This window comes from Aspergillus multicolor (genome assembly GCF_047715735.1).
Source record: "Aspergillus multicolor strain CBS 133.54 unplaced genomic scaffold BDW74scaffold_13, whole genome shotgun sequence".
Taxonomy (NCBI): domain Eukaryota; kingdom Fungi; phylum Ascomycota; class Eurotiomycetes; order Eurotiales; family Aspergillaceae; genus Aspergillus; species Aspergillus multicolor.
The window spans coordinates 742,258-760,476 of record NW_027395964.1 but is presented as its reverse complement, the minus strand read 5'-3'; the positions used below and the strand labels follow the sequence as shown (position 1 = coordinate 760,476).

The 18,219-nt window shown below is 46.5% G+C and overlaps 8 protein-coding genes across 8 annotated transcripts; 3 read left to right on the top strand and 5 right to left on the bottom strand.

The window, feature by feature from the left end:
• Positions 1-74: 74 nt before the first annotated feature.
• BDW74DRAFT_153981 (uncharacterized protein) lies at positions 75-1,273 on the bottom strand. The gene is made up of 2 exons (XM_073724602.1): positions 962-1,273; positions 75-892 (listed from the first exon to the last, which is right to left on the bottom strand). Exons 1-2 carry the CDS (start codon positions 1,215-1,217, stop codon positions 312-314), a joined length of 837 nt encoding a protein of 278 aa, XP_073583747.1. The 5' UTR covers positions 1,218-1,273; the 3' UTR covers positions 75-311.
• Positions 1,274-2,004: 731 nt separating this feature from the next.
• Positions 2,005-4,158, bottom strand: BDW74DRAFT_185459 (uncharacterized protein; the record flags this gene model as incomplete). Its single annotated transcript, XM_073731043.1, has 7 exons — positions 2,005-2,233; positions 2,284-2,468; positions 2,521-2,543; positions 2,602-3,503; positions 3,548-3,885; positions 3,930-4,040; positions 4,087-4,158. 7 exons carry the CDS (start codon positions 4,156-4,158, stop codon positions 2,059-2,061), a joined length of 1,806 nt encoding a protein of 601 aa, XP_073583746.1. The 3' UTR covers positions 2,005-2,058.
• An 827-nt stretch (positions 4,159-4,985) lies between these two features.
• Positions 4,986-7,426, top strand: BDW74DRAFT_178584 (uncharacterized protein; the record flags this gene model as incomplete). The annotated part of the gene is made up of 6 exons (XM_073729241.1): positions 4,986-5,452; positions 5,532-6,353; positions 6,414-6,751; positions 6,809-7,015; positions 7,078-7,317; positions 7,392-7,426. 6 exons carry the CDS (start codon positions 4,986-4,988, stop codon positions 7,424-7,426), a joined length of 2,109 nt encoding a protein of 702 aa, XP_073583745.1.
• Positions 7,427-8,794: 1,368 nt separating this feature from the next.
• On the bottom strand, positions 8,795-9,589 carry BDW74DRAFT_25156 (uncharacterized protein). The gene has a single exon (XM_073732321.1). It carries the CDS (start codon positions 9,398-9,400, stop codon positions 8,921-8,923), a length of 480 nt encoding a protein of 159 aa, XP_073583744.1. The 5' UTR covers positions 9,401-9,589; the 3' UTR covers positions 8,795-8,920.
• Positions 9,590-10,492: 903 nt separating this feature from the next.
• Positions 10,493-11,358, bottom strand: BDW74DRAFT_153973 (uncharacterized protein). The gene is made up of 2 exons (XM_073724601.1): positions 11,268-11,358; positions 10,493-11,190 (listed from the first exon to the last, which is right to left on the bottom strand). Exon 2 carries the CDS (start codon positions 10,997-10,999, stop codon positions 10,700-10,702), a length of 300 nt encoding a protein of 99 aa, XP_073583743.1. The 5' UTR covers positions 11,000-11,190; positions 11,268-11,358; the 3' UTR covers positions 10,493-10,699.
• BDW74DRAFT_178583 (uncharacterized protein) lies at positions 11,068-11,507 on the top strand (the record flags this gene model as incomplete). Its single annotated transcript, XM_073729240.1, has 2 exons — positions 11,068-11,190; positions 11,268-11,507. The coding sequence occupies 2 exons, from the start codon at positions 11,068-11,070 to the stop codon at positions 11,505-11,507; spliced, it is 363 nt and encodes a 120-aa protein (XP_073583742.1).
• A 398-nt stretch (positions 11,508-11,905) lies between these two features.
• On the top strand, positions 11,906-12,711 carry BDW74DRAFT_168144 (SDR family NAD(P)-dependent oxidoreductase; the record flags this gene model as incomplete). Its single annotated transcript, XM_073726782.1, has 3 exons — positions 11,906-12,247; positions 12,286-12,455; positions 12,516-12,711. 3 exons carry the CDS (start codon positions 11,906-11,908, stop codon positions 12,709-12,711), a joined length of 708 nt encoding a protein of 235 aa, XP_073583741.1.
• A 246-nt stretch (positions 12,712-12,957) lies between these two features.
• On the bottom strand, positions 12,958-13,887 carry BDW74DRAFT_185453 (uncharacterized protein; the record flags this gene model as incomplete). Its single annotated transcript, XM_073731042.1, has 1 exon — positions 12,958-13,887. The coding sequence occupies one exon, from the start codon at positions 13,885-13,887 to the stop codon at positions 12,958-12,960; it is 930 nt and encodes a 309-aa protein (XP_073583740.1).
• Between the last annotated feature and the right edge of the window lie 4,332 nt (positions 13,888-18,219).

Sequence of the window (18,219 nt, the reverse complement as noted above, 5' to 3'; positions counted from 1 at the left end):
GTGGTTGAGGCTTTGTTGAATTCGATGCTCGGAGCATGGAGTCACGGGATAGGTGTGAGTTGTATGGTATAGAGACCAGGCTTACCTTAGGTAGGTGTGACCCATATGGATATAGACATTGGTACCAGTGCATAGTCTGGTATAGAGGGTATCTAGCTACCTAGGTATGGCCCCGTGGTTATTTTACGTACAAAACATCACTATCATGGTACCCAACTGCCTGGGTAGGTATTAACCCACAGCTCGTAGCCCGGGCGTTCTCTTCAACCTATCCGATGCGTAGCCCTTCACTCATCCCGTCAAATTTCCTCTCAAATTCCGCTCAACCAGTTATCCCCCTCACTCCCCATAATCTCCGAAATCCTCGCCTTACCCACAGCATCCAACTCCGTCGGATGTCCTTTCTGCGGCGGGGGAACATAAACCTGCTGAGTTTGGACTGGTATACCCGTGTCACCAGCCCCGGAGGCATAGACATCTCCAGTGCCAGCAGGCTTCAGTCTCTTTCTGCGTTCTAATAGCGCCCACGCCACTGCTGACAGTGCAAGCACACCAAGCGGAACACCAACACCAGCCCCAATCGCGACATCATTATTACTGCAGTTCGACTCCGAACTCGATCCAGAACCGTCTTGGCCACCATCTGCTCCACCTGAATTCGAGTCTGAACCCGAGTCCGAAGCGGTAGAGTTCGCATTAGAGTCACTGGTAGCATCCGCCAGCGCCGCGACCCCAAAAATCATTTCCCCGTCCTCCAGCACAAACGGGTCATCCCCGTTCTCACACGACGAACTCGAGTTCGAGCTCTGGCCTCCACAGCAGTAAATCGCGCGGCCGTCGTCGTTTGTTCCGACGCTGACGATCGGCGCGTTCGTGGCTGTTCGATAGTTTACTGCTTCATAATCAGTCTCCTTCTCTTTTCTATGGGTGGTAGAGGGGAATGGGAAAGAAGTAAACGCACCACAATAATAAGCGCAAAAGTCACCCCACCCCGAGTCAGTGCAGGAGCCGCGATACAGGGTGTATGGTTGCGCGGTCACAGAAAGACAATACCCCGACGAAATACAGATTGCGTTGGACCCGCAGCAGAATGTTTCGTTTGAGGAGGTGCAGGGGACGCTGTTTGAGGAGGTCGTGCGGTCGGGGTTGTAGCATGTTTGCGCTGCTGTTGATGCTGCGAAGGCCGCGAGCGCCGCTAATCGTGTGGTAGACAGCATGGTTGTGTACCTGATACCTAGGTATAGCAGTGTAAGTATGTAAACTCAGTGGCAGGCGGATGTGGCGTGGAAAGGAGGAACCACGAGAAAGAACATTGAAGAAAAGCTTGCGAGGTTGGGAGAAGGTTGGCGTTGGGAAATTCCCTGTGGCGGGGCTTCCAGGGCGCACCGTGAACCCTGTTTTGGCAGATCGACAGTACTAGGTGCAGGAAGCTAAGGTGTACCTGGCTAGGATGTTCCTGGATGGTGTAAGGTTTATGATTAGTGCAGGTGGAGCAGTACTTGGCGCAAAGCGCCCGGGCGTAGCGTGCAAATGCCCGCGATAAGGGAAAACAAACAAGATCCCACTAACTGGACTACGGAGACCTCTCATTGAAGGAAGCTGACTAGAGCTCACTGCTTTTACGGATGAGTAGCCTGGGGTTCGACTATAGCTGAATCTCCGAGAGCTCGGGCAATTTTAGGCTCTTGTATATTTAAGCAACTACCATAGCCAAGGGTGCAAGAAAACGAAAGGAATGTATCAACCGCTAAATAGCGTACCAGTACACCAGGAGGTCGTTGCGTGGAAAATGGCAAAAGCCCTCTCGAGTATATCGATGCCACTGTAAAATAAACTGCCTGCTACATAGCGCGATAGGTAGACGGATAGGACGTACCAAGTCTCTAGCTAGGTAAACAAGTACCTGCGAGTAAGGGCTACGCAAGTCACCTGACCTGCTTTGCCTGCCTATACAGCAAGCCTGATTTTGTTGCGCTCCCAACATCCATCAAGATTTGAATTAGTATAAAAGATATGCAGACGTGCTATCTAAGCAATAGACCGATCTACTTAACCCACTCAAACATTGCCATTAGGAAGCGACCCCCTTCCACGACAGCCAACCAAAGTTCCCGTATCCGACAACAAATCATCAGCCAGCTTCTCAAGGGACTTGATCTTGCCATCTGAGTCCTTAACATCTGGAATCAAGAGATATGTGACGAGTAGGCCGAGAAGCATGAACGCAGAGAGACTGTCTCGTTGTTAGGAGGATCCCATCAGCCTTACAAAGTGGAAGCTTACCAGAGCAAAGAGAATCCCAGCCAATTCACAGGGTCGTTCTCTGGAGGATCATCCTGATATGACCCATACCCGTAGTCTACGTAAGATATCCAAACTTGAGCGATGACCGAGCCGAGCTTTCCCGCGGCCGCTGCTAGACCGTGACATGTGGCGCGGAAGCGCGTGGGAAAGAGCTCTACTGGGAGCTAGGGATAGGCTGTTAGAAGAGGCCACAGTGGGGTGAGGAGAGTGGTATACAATATATGTCGTAGTATTTGGTCCTGTTGAGAGGTCTGCGAGTCAATCCTGCACTGAGCTGGGGAATGTGAATGAACCCACCAAAGTTGAAGAAGATTTGACACAGAATGTATAGAACCACCAGCGCCGATGAGCTGTCTTTACCACCAAGAACCCGGAAGGTGGCTCCAATAACAACATTCAGTATGAACAGCCAGAAGAAACCGTTGAGTTGAATATTGCGCCGCCCGAGCCGGTCAATGGTGAAGATGGCAATGAGATTTCCCAGGACCGCCCCAGATGAAACGACCACCATACTCTGGTAAGAGTTCTGCATGAGGGATTCATATATCGTTACGTCGGCGTTCTCATCTCTGCCGGGCCAGATGGTATGGATTACCTGAGGGCTGATTAGGCCCAGCCCGTAGAAGGGAAGGTCCAAGAAGAACCAGCACAGGCAGGTTGCCATCAGAACTCGAAAGGGTTTGGGCCTGGCAGCAAAGTCCTTGAACGCTGTCCAAAAAGTGCTGAGGTCGACGGTGCGTGTAACCTCCTGCGAAGTGGAAGACTGGCTAGAGTTGACACTTGAGGGATACGAATCTGGCATCGAGGTGGTTGGGGAGATGTGCATCTCGTGGGTAATCTGGCTCATTGCTGGAGGAGGGATCACTTCATCCGATCGATAGAAGGAGGATACGTCGGCGGCTGCTTGCAAGCTGTTCTGGGTGACCTCGGCCGTATATCGAGGTGACTCAATGATGGTCAGTCGGAACCACAGGGCGATGAATGCCGGCACCGCACCGAGTCCAACGATGAGACGCCAGATGCGGTCAACATCCCGCGCACACGCCCCTGTACACTCCTGGCCAGAGGCATCCTTCAAGAGCTGATTCCGGAACCCGGCGACTGCAATCAGGGCGACTAGATTGGCCGACAGTGAGCCTAGCGACTGGCAGAAGAACACGGCCGCTAGCATTCGGCCTCGAATACGCGTGGGAGCGAACCTGCTCAATTAGCAGTGGCCCTGTGTAAGGGCTAAAATACGTACTCAGAGCATATCACAGCGGACAAGGGGTAATCGCCGCCGAGCCCGATCCCCATGAAGAACCGCCAGAAGATCAAGAGTCCGACAATAGACATGGACGACTCGGCCCCGGTAGAGGATAATGCCACGCCAAGGGTAGTGAAGATGAGCACGACCAGCTCGAGTCCATACATCTTACGTCGGCCCCAGATGTCGGCGGCCACTCCAAACAGAACCTGGCCCACCATGGCGCCGCCGAGCGTGGCAATGCTCAGGGCCACGCTGAAGCGCTGGGGCATTCCATCCTCATGTGGCCAGTAAACATAGCCAAGCATAGGAACGACGATGTTGACGGAGAAAATCTGCCGCGTCAGCAACTGACTGTCATGGGGAAAGGTGTGCTTACTGCATAGGCATCCGTGAAGAAGCCAATGCCGGCGACAAGGACGACCCAGATCCATTCGCGTCGCCTGGCATTTTCTAGCCGACCAATCATATACTCATGTCGCTGGGCCGGCTAGACTCTGTCAGAAGAGGATTGTAGAAGGAGAGATTGTTCTTACCGTATGGTGCTGAAAGTTCTCATAATTCCTCCAGGGATTGAGGTGCAGCGTAAGGAAAGGCACCACCGACATGATTGTGACCTGCGAGTCGCATAGAGCGGCAGATAGAACACGACCAAAAACATTGACCAGCCCAGAGAACGCGCGCGAGACATGACCTGCTCATAAGGGCCGCGTACCCGGGCATTTCCCGGTGCGAGGCTGAAGGCGCCTCGGGGGCCGTACCAAGACAAACACGAGCAGGGTGGCTTCGCACCTTGGCCGCCTTTGCCCGGTCTATCACTTCGTCGCAGTCCATAAGGAGGATTCTTCCTTAATCAAGGATCATCCATGCTATCCGGATCCACATGGTGGACGGTGACAGATCGGTGCGGCTCACGAAGAGGAACCTGTAGTTAGGAACAGGAGCAGGAAAAGGAACGGGAACAGTGTGCGCAAGAGCGCATCATAAGAATTGAGGAGAGGAGACGAACAGAGACTCCATATCACAATCAAAACAGTAAGAGCGACTACTCTACCCACGTTGTTGCCGTGGCTGCTCCGATTGGGTTCTTAGGGCACTAGGCAGGCGCCACTCGGGCTGTGCGCACGCTAGGAAGGATCACGCAGGCCTCGGATTTAGCATCACTACTACTCAGTCTCTGCTGCCGACCTTTCTCAATCATCGCAGCCGGGCCCACGCAATCTCAAGGCTGCCACCTGTTCGAAGCAGGGGGGCGTGATGCGGCTCCCGATTTGGGTGGCCTGTCTCGCTGCTCCCTGCGACTCCACAGCTTGGGCTATCACTTCCTCATCTTGCATCTTCGTATCTCATCGTCTTTATTCCGTTCCCCTTCTCATTGCTTCTTCCTTGCCCATATAACCAATTGATACGTGTCCTCGTTCCCCTCCCCGTCATCATGGACGTTGGTGTAGGGGACATTATTCAAGGGGCCAAGATTGTCTGGGCGATCTACACCAGCCTCAAAGACGGACCAGGAGGCGCAAGATCCGACTTTGCTTCCTTCAAAAATGAGTTCAACCTCGTCAGAGCTACGCTGGAGGATTTGCAAGCCATTGCTAAGAAGTATCCCGGCGAAGACCTGGACCTGGGAGATGGCTACCAACAGACAATTAAACAATGCGCCAGCTTTATCAACAAGCACAAATCCCTGACCAGGGAGGCCGGCACGCGACGGAGCTTCCAGGACCGACTCTCAAGTGCCTGGGATACGGTCTCCTGGCCTCTCGAGCGCGCGGAGGCTGAGCTGCTGAGAGCGCACCTCGAAGGCCATATTCACTTTGCAAATCTCAGACTTAGCGTCAACAATCGAGAAGACACGCGACAGATAAGAACGGAGCACGTGGAGATCCTAAGAGCAGTCAGGTGGGTAGACTTGGGCATTGTTTCAAAAGTTGGGAGAGGACTGACTGACTGACTGGCTGACAACTCTCGCCTACTGAAGGGCAATGAGCGCACAGGTCTCATTGATTCTTCGCCGTTGTGGCCCCAACGAAGCCGATGCCTTTGATGCCAAATATCGCTCCAGAATCCACCGCCACCGTCTGTCCCATTTGCTCGAACCCATCCCTGCCCTGAATGCTATACCGGAGAACGATGTTATTCCACAATCCAAGAGCGATGCCATATTACAACGTATCCAAGTGCTCACAGGCAGATTAGAATCTCTAGCCACCCGTCTTGATACCATCGGGAGACAGCCGACGCCATCCCCAGAACGCATCAGCCCACTCAAACGTTCTGACACAAGCGACAGTATCGACAGCGACACTACCATTATCGCCCCCGTGATCGGGCTGTTGGACCAGATAGGAGACGAGGTACAAGAAGCGCTGGACAAAGTCGGATACGAGCATGTCGTTGTTCCTGGCCGGCAGCGACCAAGTTCCATTGAGAGGGCCACCAATGCGTTGAATAATGCAGCAGAGGACTGGGATCTGTTCAAGAAACGGTTGCAGTTTCGCATCATGCACCCGCTTGATGGCCCTTCTCCGCGAATTGACTTCACATTAGGGCAACTGGAGATTGACCCCGAGCCGGACCCCCCTCCTTCAACGCCACCTCACAGTATCTCGTCTCCTGACAATTCGCTTTCTCCCCGACAACTACCACCAGCACGGGTGACTATGAGACATACTGGCTCACCCATGACCCGGACATGGTCATTTGATTCCGACTCACCTCAGTCTCCAGTCTCAGCCGCTTCAACTTGTCGTCGCCGATCCAGCAGCCCTCCCCAATTGCTCGCTGAACATCCAGTCCAGGTGTACGTAGCTCGACATGCAGCCCATTTGAGTATTCCAAGCGACTGGCTGATATATCACAGTCTATTTCCAGACCCAAATCACAGGGGAAGCTACGTGCATCCGCCGGTAACCTGTACTGTAATTGCGTTCCTTGATCCCCGGTCCAGCAGGCGCGATGTGATCGAGGGCTCCAACAACGAGTCTGGAGTCAAAATCGTCCACTCACTTGATCGCGACAATCCTTCAAAGAAGGTCAAGGACTCCATGATGCCATACCTGATGTACAGTCGCCACTCGTTAGCCGCAGCAAATCCGCTTTCCATCGGCTTTATGGGATCCCATCGGATTGAGATATCCGACAATGGGTTGACGGATATCCTGCACGTTGCACCCATATGTGTCTGCAGTAATAAACAAGGTACGCTGAGATGTCGCTCTGACTCATGAAACGGTAGGTCTCACAGCTCCGCGGTAGACTTTGAACGATTTCAGAACATACTTCTCCGCCGAGCCGTCCTCTTCTGCGGAGATGTCAAACTCATCCATTCGAGCACATTACCTGAAGGCCACTGCTTCCAGGAGACTGTTCGCGTTCTTCAAGATCCAACAGGCGCCCTATCTATACTTTACTTCGGCTCGCACCGTGGACCATTGCATTCAGCCCGATTCATCGATATCCCTAGTGAGTTGCCGTATCAACTACTCCCTGTGATTACCCATTCTCACTCCCACTCCCACCACCAGTTTCAGACTTCTCCTCTCCGAAGCGTGAAGGTAAAACAAAGATCAGACTCCCAATCCCAGGTACCCGGCGGCATAGCATGACCTCGAACCTCCTGCCTCGGCGGAATTCAGTGGAAAGTACCACCACCACTACGTCCCACGAGTCGCGTGCATCGCGGGCCTCCGGGGCCTCATCTTCAGCGTCGGATCTGTGGTGGAAGAGGGAGAAGTGGCTTCAGTTTGACTTTGTGACGGAAGAAGGTATGCACTCCACTTTAGTGCTTCTAGCTTGGATGTTTCCAAATTGTTCATGGCTGGCTAACACGGCAATGTAGACTCCGAGGCGTTTCTCACTGCTTTGCAGCAATGAAGGGATGGGGTTATGTATTTTGTATATATAGCAAGGCTGGTTTCCCTTTTCAAACCTATTGCATTGGTGCTAAAGGTTCTTTAATATTTCATCTCGCGGTACCCCTTCGGCTTCGTGCAGTTCCGGACAGGATGTTGGTACTTGAAGGCAATCCCCGTGAAACCTCGGAGAATGACCACCCTCGGGCTTGCCTTAGGGTAGAGTTTAGAGCAAACCATGTAAGGGGCTCCGGCGCCCCGGAGCGTTGATAACAACCTCTTTCAACTAGTTACTAAGACCAGTTCTCCAGGTGCGAATGATAAAGTCCACTGCGTACGGCACTGCTTGGGAATTGTTCAAACCTTCTCGATTAGATTTCTTTCGCAGTGGACATGATATCAGGACCTGAAGGACTTCAGACATGCAGCCTAGGTAGGTATAATATTTCTCGTTATTACTCTATTAGTCGTACGTAAGCTGCGGTGAAGCTTTGCTCTGCTTTCAGCAGATACTTAGATACGTCTTTGCAATTCCCAAGGTTCCAAGCCACGAGGCTGCTGAGACAAAGCTCGAGCCCTTTGAAGTCTTTGTTTATGAACGCATAATTAGGTATACCTGGATACCGAACCTGCCCAGGCCCTACCTACCCAATGAGTGATTGGAAGGCAGGTGGGTCTGGGTAAAAAGGTTCAGCGCATAATTCTAGACCGTCATCGAAGGTGATGTGCATAAAGATGGGCAGAGGCTACTCGGTTGCCGGGGAGAGGTATAGAGTGTGAGAATACATCCACGTTTTTGGGTTACCCCGAAGCCCAACACATCAAATACCGGGCGAGCAGATATTACATACGTAGGAGCAAGCAGGCATGTTTGCGTGCCAAGTTCTCTTTAAGGACGTGCAATTGGCCTTTTCTACAGGCCAAGCAGGTAGAGCGAATAAATATAGAGGGACTGGGGTCAATCAGGGCATACTTTTAAAGTCTGCAGCCGCAGCACATCCACCGTCTATGCGGCAGAGGCTAGAAAATACAGTGGTCCAGAAGTTGACGATGCAACCCCTGGATCCGCAAAAACGTGGTATAAATAGGTAGATGCATTGTGGACACTGGTGCAATCTGGGGGAAAAGAAATACAACAACAGAAAACAAGAGCAAAAAGATAAAGTAAAGGCAGGATGCCAAAGGATGCACGCAAAACATCAAGAGTAACCTTCCGTCCCCCGAACGATAAGGGCATAGGATAGGTAAATGCTAATGAACACATTGAGCAGTCATTTGGAGGAGAAGTGGTAGACAAACGCAAACATGGCGGGATATATCAAAGACTTTAAGAGACACAAAGCAAACAATAACAAAATCAAGGAAAGGAAAGGAAAAGGAAAAGGATCATCACCACCAAAAAGGGCGACCAAGGTCAATCCACAGCACCCGACGGTCCCCTCCAAGGTACAAAAGTAAGACAACTAAACTGTTGGATTGACGTACAACTCCAGGAAAAGGATACTAAGACGACTCTTCACTCTTGATAAGTTTGACTCCTTGTCTGGTTCTTCTTCTTCTTTCTACCTACCTGTCCTTTGCATGCTTGAAGATGGGCAATGTGCTCGACTTTATCGTAAGTCCTATGTGAGTCGCGACCGCAGATGTATGGCTGTTGAAGCGATGTGCTGCAGCTCTTTAGATGGCGAAGGTAGTTGTCGCGACGCTCGCCGGAGAACTTTGTGTTGCAAGCACACTGGTAGCTGAACGTACTCTGACCGTGCGCATTCCCATAATGCCTGACCCTGTTGCGCGGGGAGGAAAAGGCTTTATCTACACATCCGAGTTCGCAGACGTGGTGAGCCTTTGATTTGTGGCGGCTGTTTAGAGCAAGGTCAGTAATTAACAGGGAGAATGGCGGTAGACATAACTCACGACAGGGCGTGCTGACCCATAAATAGGCCCTCGCAGAAGTTGCATTGGAGATGGGGGCAGGAGACAATGGGGTCCAGAGCATTAGGTGAGATTATGCGGTAGTCAGAGCCAGAAATCCGTTCATATGCAAAGGAATTTGACGATAGAGATGCAATGTCTGGCGATGGGCCCACGCCAGCGGAAAAAGAAGATGGGAGGGTGTTCGAGAGTGAAGGTGTGGAAGTTGTACCGGTATCAATCTGGGACAATGAGCAACCATCCGAACAGACCTCTGAGGGAAGGTCAGACGTATGTAGGGGTAGCGTATTTGCGGGAAAAGGAAAAGACGCCAGGTCCTCATGTATGATTGACGCAGGTATGCTGTCGAAGTCTGCGGGATCGTACGGGAGACCAGACGAACAATCCGAAGGTTGCGCCCAGTAACCAGATTGATCAGAAGAGCTGTCATTGTTTTCGAACCATGAGAGGGAAGTGTCAGGACTGTCGAAAGACCAGTGTCCGTTATGATTTAAATGATGATCATTGTAGAAACCCTGAATGGGGGACTCGCGGGATAGACTATCCCGCGATCACTCCAGACAGGGAGGGTATGTATGTCAATGACAAGGGAGATTGGTGGGCTCTGGCGCAAAGGACAAGCCTTAACGGCCGGATCAGTCTATAAGTGACTGAGAATGCGAAGGACAGAGGAAAGGTAAGATGGGAGGCTAGAGAGAATATAAAGAAAGGTGCGACGGGGTGGCCTGGGCTGACCGGGGATGGAGAGCCTCACGCCGCGTCATGTCCTGGACCCAGCTGCAGATGAGGGCCATTTTCGGCCACTGTGATTGGCTTGTTAAGACTCGGAGGAATCATGCTCCACATGACAAGGGTTCAGTGCCCTGCTACCTGTGGTGTGAGGACAATCCTGGATCCTTTTTCATTGGCTGACCTGACGCCCCCCCGATTACCAAAGCGCCCAATGAGCACAACTCATAATGTTGGATTGGCGTTGAGGATCGTGGAGGTTTTTTTACCATTGGATTTCTGGGTCTTTCTTGAGTGGCACTCCTAATTTAAAGCTGAGGCCAGGACGAATCTCCCTTCCCAGGCGAAGGCGTTAGGAGCAATAAAAGCCCTGCCAATCGCGCCTAGGAAAGATCTACCTAGGTATCTTGGTGTGAGGACAATTCCTCGTAAACTCCGCTATGCCGCCTGAGGGCAATTTCCTCTAGATTGTGACCGAATTGCACCTTTACTGAGGCTTTCCTTCGGTCATGGCCTTTTGAGGACCATTGTTATATACCGAGGACCTATGGTATCATAGGAACCGATTTTGAGGACTATATCGAGAGAAGACACGCTGCATACGAGATCACTCCACTGATACAGATGAGGACAATTACGCAGGTCGATGAGCCTCCGAATCCTGAATGAGGACTGAATATGACGAAGCACTATTGAGCATGATGGCTCTAAAAGGGCCAACGTCGTTGACCTCTACAAGACCTTTTATAACCCTCAGGTCAAATTGGAGACCATACCTACATTGACCAGAAGAACCCCTTGAGTCATTTCCTAAAGGCCAGGCTCTTACTATTTCTTCTAGGTCCACTAGATCGACAACATCAAGTCCCAGCAATACCACAAAAGATGTCCATGGCACCAACCCCAACATCACAAACCAGTATACACTGTACATGTCACATACATATCGAGCACCGCAGCGGAAAAGTGAGCCAGGCTACCATTGTCATTCACCCTAGCACCATGACAACTAATGCATCGCACATCCTCCGGGATACCATGAGGAAGAACCTTACCCACAAGGAAAGGGCTCTCGATGCGTTAGGGTTGCTGGGAGTTTGGGTTTCCATTATGCCTGTCTCCAGTGTAAGTCTGGGCCTCTTCTGCAGTAATTCTACCAACTACACATTTTTGTACAGTATAACTAACTGATTAATGTATAGATGGGATGGCATGATTCCCATGACCTAGATAGGGCTCTCGCGAAGCCCCTAGAGCTCGAGGCGCTCGACGGCTTCCAAATTGCGTCTTGCATTAACTCGCATCATAATCTAGTCGCCCAGCACTTCTTAGTTCGGATGACGGTTTTCGATAAAAGACCCTTGGTCACCAAGATAGGGCGTGGTCTTATGGTTTTACTTGCGGTTGGTGCTCAGGTTGGGCTGTCCTTTATTGCCGTATGATAGCTTGACGCGCCTAAGGAGTACTACTGGAGGTATAGAGATAGTTAGCTCTCGCGTTGGTTCTCTTCAATTTTTATGTTCAATTTAATACCTAGCAACCTCGTTTCACTCATTTGCTCAAGCCTGAACTGTAGGGGCTTAGGGTTAGGCAGTGGGGACCTGTCGGAGCGTCCCGGCCGTGGGCTCGAGCTTCCATGGTTCCGGGCCCCTAGAGACCCACTTAGCCGTCAGCAATTAGTTAACTCCGTACTATTTCCATTATCATATCCCTAATTGGAAAACATGGTATAGGCAAGACCTGGCCGGGTCTGGTGCTTGATATATCTTGCCAAAATTGCCTCTTCCAAGTGCCATCTGTGCCGTTCAACTTTTATCTCCGTATTTTGCCTCAACCAAACATGTCCTCACTGCAAGGAAAAGTCATCGCCTACCACCTCGCCTCCCTGGGCGCGCGCCTCTCAATAACGGATAGCTCAGCATCAGGCCTCGAAACCACGACGACCAAACTTACTTCCCAAATCGGTGCCGAAAACGTCCTCACGCGCACCGCAGACCTCCGCGAGCGTACCGCCGTGGAATCCTGGATCGCGGACACAGTCGAACACTTCAGACGTCTCGATGGCGCCGTGAACACAGCAGGCGTCCACCCGCACGACTCAGGAAAAGAGCCGATCTGGAATATCAGCGACGAAGGGTGGGAGTTCGCGCAGGAGGTCAATGTGCGGGGGGCGCTGAATGTCGTGCGGCGGCGCTGGGCGTTATGGTTTCTGCTGTTGAGAAAAAAGATATGGAGACAGGCTTGGTCATGGTCTTTGGGAGTAATGCGAGCGTTCGGGGCTCGAAGAATCTTGCCTCGTATACAGCAAGCAAGCATGTGGTTCTGGGCGTTATGAGGGCGGATGCGGCGGATGCGGCGGGGTTTAATGTGAGGGTTAATGCGGTTTGTCCGTGAGTTTTCCCGCTCTGAAACTGCTTATGGCTTGGTGCTAACCGGTGGGTGTGATGCAGTGGTCCGATTGACACTCCTATGCTAAGGAATGTGGTCTCGGAGAGCGGAATCGAGGCGATCAAGGGCCGTATCCCATTGGGGAAGTTGGGATCTTCGAAGGAGATTGTTGGGCTGGTGGCGTACTTGCTTGATGATGCTGCAGGATTTTGTACTGGCGGGGTGCATATGGTTGATGGTGGACTGACCATTCTGTGATGTACCATAGTAGGGTAGGGGTTAGTATGATCGGGCTTCGGAGATAGGCGGGAATACTGTTTACACTGGATGACATCTTGAATTTGTACTTGGGTAACGGCTCGCAAGCAGATAGCAACAAGGTCCTCATAGACATTCGATGCTCATTACTTTGATAGTCGTGTGACAGTCGTTTACTTCCTTGAGAAGCAGGTCAATTCAGTCTCCCTTGCAGGGACCATATGGAAGGACAGATTAGTGAAAGATCTATACCGATACACGAACAGCAAGAGAAGCCGCACACTCCAACGCAAACCCAAAGCAACTCGCATACCACCCCTGCGCCCAATAGCTCAGCTCTAGACAATGCGGCGCACCTCTGATAAAATTTCCATCGACCCTGGCACTCTTCATAAATGCTTCAGTACAGCTCCGGACAAGCTCCTCACTCCCCTTAAAGAAACAATCCTGCTTGACGAGGGCGAACTTGACTGGGGCTGTTATATGCGCCGCCCATTCTCTCCACTTGGGTACCCAGACGGTCGGGAGATCCGCGGCATCTGCGAGGGGACTTGGTACGTTCAAGCGCTCGCTAAGCGCGAGAATCTCCGGGTCGACGGTCCCACGGCGGAACATCATTCGGTCTTTAACGTCGAGTGGGAAGAGAGTATGGTAGGGCGGCACATTTGCCTCGGGGATTGGAACTCGCTCGCCGCTTGAGAGAAACTGTTCTCCCAGCCCGGAGGCGATGAAACCCCCTAGTGGATACGCAGGGGGTTTCTCTTGGGCGTGCAGAGCGGCGGCATATGTTGCGCCCATTACGCCAAGGCTGTGTGCTAGGAGAACGATGCAGTTGCAGTTGTTGGGTAGCCCGAACTCAGTCCATATTGCCGGAAGGATATATTCATGGAGCCAGCGACCGGTTTCGGTCGTGAAGTTTGAGTCCCCCGGGACGGGGAGGAACGAGCTTGTCCCGCCGTAGCAGGGGCGGTCGATGGCGGCAAACGGCACACCTAGCGCGCTACTCTGTTTAGCAGCGGTGTACTCCTTGTTGGCGTCGAAGTAATGGCAGCCGTATATACCGCCGTGAAGACCGACAATTAGGGGACGGTAACAAGGAGACGTAGATACAAGAGGAATATTGCTGATTCCAGCGACTGTTCCGCCATTGGCGAGCGACAGCTTGAAGGACTGCATGATATGATCCTGCCACAAGGTATAATAGCGTGGCCTTAAAAGGACTGAAAGAAATATTGGGTGGCCAGCAGGGGGGTTTCTTGCCACTGGAACCGCCAGAGTTAAATAGCATCCACCTGCAGTCCATGGGTGCTCTTTCCCCACCCATTAAGCCGTTTTTGCTTCGGCCCATTAGGGCGGACCACGATCTAAACTCCGTTCTCCGGTCAGCATGTAGTTCGAATGCTACGGTAAGAGTTACTACCTTTGGTGGAACAATCTTAGTTAGGGTTTGTGGTGGCTTCGGAATCGCATAGATATATTTTCCCGACATAGCCACGGGGAGCCATGGATATCCGAGCCTGGTATCCCGACGTGTAGTTTTGAACTAGTACTAGTCCTTGTTGCTCTATCAAGCTCTGAGCAAGCCTCAACTTCTTGCCCATGACATAGATACTTCTATAGCATTTTCAGACACCCCCATTTCAAAGATAGAGTTGACGGTGGTCCAACCCTGATGCCGACACCGAGGGGTGATTCGGCATGCCGTGGCTCGGCTTACCGAGGATGCCTTGCCTTTGATGTTGATGACTTTAAATAGAGACTCGCCCTTTAGTGCAGGTTCAAGGTTCCGGATATCTGCATTGATGAATCCTCAAAGATATTAGTCGTTCTCTAAATTGACGCGTAATATATCCACGTACATAAAGCAGCGCTCTAGTAATCCTGAATAATGGCTGTTGTTGAAACGGGGATAAGGATCACGGGCTCCCTGGCTCCATGGATCATGAAAAAGCTAATTGCTTCCGCCAGCTGCGCTTCAAATAAGTCGTTTCATTAAATTTATAGAACAGATAGGCATTGTCCTAAGGGTTTCTATATCAACCCAGGAGGTATTTCCGTTGCTCACGGGAAAGGAAAGGAACGTCCAGCTGCGACTTTACTATCTAGCTCATGTTTGATACTCCTGGTTGCAAATGCGTTGTCCCTGGGCATGCCATGCAGCGGTTATGGTATTTTTTATATTATTAATAATAGACTATGTTATTAATAGTTTTTTAAACCTAATTGTCTTATTTTTATTAAGGTAGTATTATAAGTATCATTAATTAATTTTATTATTCTTTTTATTTACCTATTTATTTATTAATAATCTATGATTAATATATCTTAACTTATTCCGCATGCTTCCATAATTATTTGACTAAGGTAGTAATTAGCTACTTGATAGTTAAGACTAATAAACTTATAGTGTTCAAAGGTTCTAAGGTTAAGCAAGCTAACTTTTTTAAGGTTAAATATTTAAACTTAAGAAGTTATTAAATTATAATAAACATGTATATTGAGATGAATAACCTTCAAACTACGCCTAAGTTTAATAAGGTTATATTTAGAAAAAATACACCTTATTAAAGCCGCTTTTGAATAGTTTAAGATATATATATATACAGGACTTTTAAAATAACCCTAAAAAAGATTACAGAAATTTAATAATATTTTTAACATATACTAAGGCTTTAAAAAATAAATTACTAAGGCCTTTGTGGACTTGAATATAAGAAGAATAGTTAAATATATATATATATATATATATATATATATATTATAAGGACTATATGTAACGGCCTGGGATATAGAGACAGGTACAAAGCAGAATACTAAGGAAAAGGGGGTGGAATGGTGGTTAATCTCTAGGTTGCATATCATAAAAACTAACTCTTAGCTAATTAAGCTATGCTAAGGGTTGGCCTTAAATACATGGGGAGAATTAGTTATAATATTATTTAATTTTATTTTTTTATATTATTAAGCCTTTTTTATTACTTAAGGTTAATAACTTTGCCTGCTCCTAAAAGGATTAATCTTAATTTATAAATAATATTAAGGATTCTATATTAAGTTTTTTATATTTCTTAATAACTTTATGTTATCTTTTTTTAGCACTTTGTAGTTTTATGCTTAAGATTAAGGTATTTATAATAACTTTTATTTACAGGGGATTTATCCAGTATTACCTTATTAATATTTAAGTCTTATATTAAGATTATTTAAATAATATTATATGTTATTATTTTGGCTATAAGCAACATAAAGGGATAATTTAAATATAATCTGGCTAAGAATTATTATTATCTTAATTAGGTTATATTCAGGTTTAAAGATTACTATTATAGTAATAGTTTTTATATAGGTAGCTAAATATAAAATAATAAATTCTTTTTCTTAACCTCTTTTCTTTTTTTTACATTTTCTTTAAAATAAATATATCCTATTTTTATATACTTTACAAGTCTTTTATCTTGATTTTATTATTATTATGGCCCTAAAGCATAAAAAATATTATTAAGACTTTAATTATTCTAAAAGTTTACTAGTGCCTTTATTATTTTTATACCGCTTTAGCAGTAATAAACCCTAAAGATACCTTTAAACCCTTTTTAATTAATTATATTATAAACACAGTCTCTTTTATCTTATACCGCTAGTGCTATAAGAGAAATAATACCTGTAAGCTAGCAAATACCCCCCTATTTTATATTATTTAAGTATTAATACGCAAGGTCTTAAACTAGATTAATAATAATAAGCAACACTACTAATCTAGCCAGCCTCTTAACCTAGTACCACAGGTTTTAGCCCTAACCTAATAACAAAAAGGCTAAAAAATAAGATAACTTAAAATAATAAGTCACTGCTTAGTATTTACTAAGTGATATTCTACCTTCTTAAAGCCTTTAAATTTACTAAAAAGGTGTATAAAAAAGTTTAGTCTAGTAATAAAAACTAAGAAGAATCTTAGTAAAAATATTATATAATATTATAAGAAAACTTTATTATATCATGCCCTTTTTTATTATATTCTGGCTCCTAATTACTGGGCCTTTAATTTAAAAAAACACTGCTTGTGTTACTAATACTTATTTTTGTTTTATTAAGGGTAATAGCGATTTTGCCTAGTAAATTATAATAAAAGGGCGCTTTTTTATTAAGGTTATTAAAATAATTTATAAGTTTTATCTTAAGAAAAAGGATATTACAGCCCATGTTAAAAAGGTAAACGTCTTATTTCCTATCTTTATTCAAAATATTTAGGCTTTATTTCAGGCATTTTAGTTATTTTTACTTCAGGTTTTATATATATTTAATACATGGCAGTAATACCCTTTATTCTTACTTCTTAGGAGCTTAAGATTTATTTTACTTTCAATTACCTTTTAGCAAGCTTACTTTATTATTTTAGAAAGTTTTTTATATTATTATATAGTTACCGCAGTGGCTTCCTAGCTTTGTTTAAGGTTTATCCCCTTTAATAAATAATACTTTTTTACTTTTTTAGTGCTTTTCCTTTTATAGGGGCTTGTAAATGTGTAAGGCTTATTATAAATTATAAAAAATTTTAATTTTACGGCTAAAATAATGATTTTTTAATATTATTTTGGCAAGGTCTTCCGCGGTATATATAATGTTATTTTACTACCTTTTTAAAATAATTTCCCTTTTAGTGCTTCTTTTTATATTTTTATATTAAATCTAGGGCATTAATATCCTTAATTAGTACTTATTAATTATACTTAAAGGCTAATTTTTCCACTTTACTAAGTATAAGTCTTTATTTTTAATAATATCTTATATTATAATATTATTAATTTCCTATTCTTTATCCTTTTTAAGTTCTGGCATCATATTAGTATTATTTTGGCCTTACCACGGCTTAAGCATAGAAATATAAAAAATATTATAAATTTAATTATATTTTTTTAGGTAAATATAGGTAATAAGCATTTATTTTAATTTTATTAAAATATAAAATAGTTTAATAAATTTTGGCTTAAGCTTAGCAGGAATTTTAAGCCTTAAATTCTTAATATTAAGCTTAACTATAAGGTCCTTGGCCTTAGAAGGGGTTTGCAAATAGTGTAAAAGGGTGTAATACACCTAAAAGCATAAGAATAAAAGGGTTTAATAAGCCTTTTTTTTAAAAAAAATTAGCTTTATTATAAGATTAATGCTAAGGATTAAAACTCTCCCGTTGCGGAGGATAGGTATTCTTTATATATACTAAGTTAGCATGGGTGCTAACTTAGCTTATTTATAAAAAGTCCTCCGCGGATATCTCTTAAGTTCTTATAAAAGGGTTATATATAATATTATAGGCCTTATAACTACCCCCTTTTTTTATAGCCTTGGTCCCCTTAAGGCCTATATTCTTATAGTTTTTATAACTAGCTTAAATCTTCTAAAGTACCCTTAAAAAACCTCCGCGGTAGTTTAAAAAACCCTTTATACGGGAAAAAAAATTTCATTATATAATAAAAAAAGGTATACTTCCTAATATACTACTACCCTTATAAC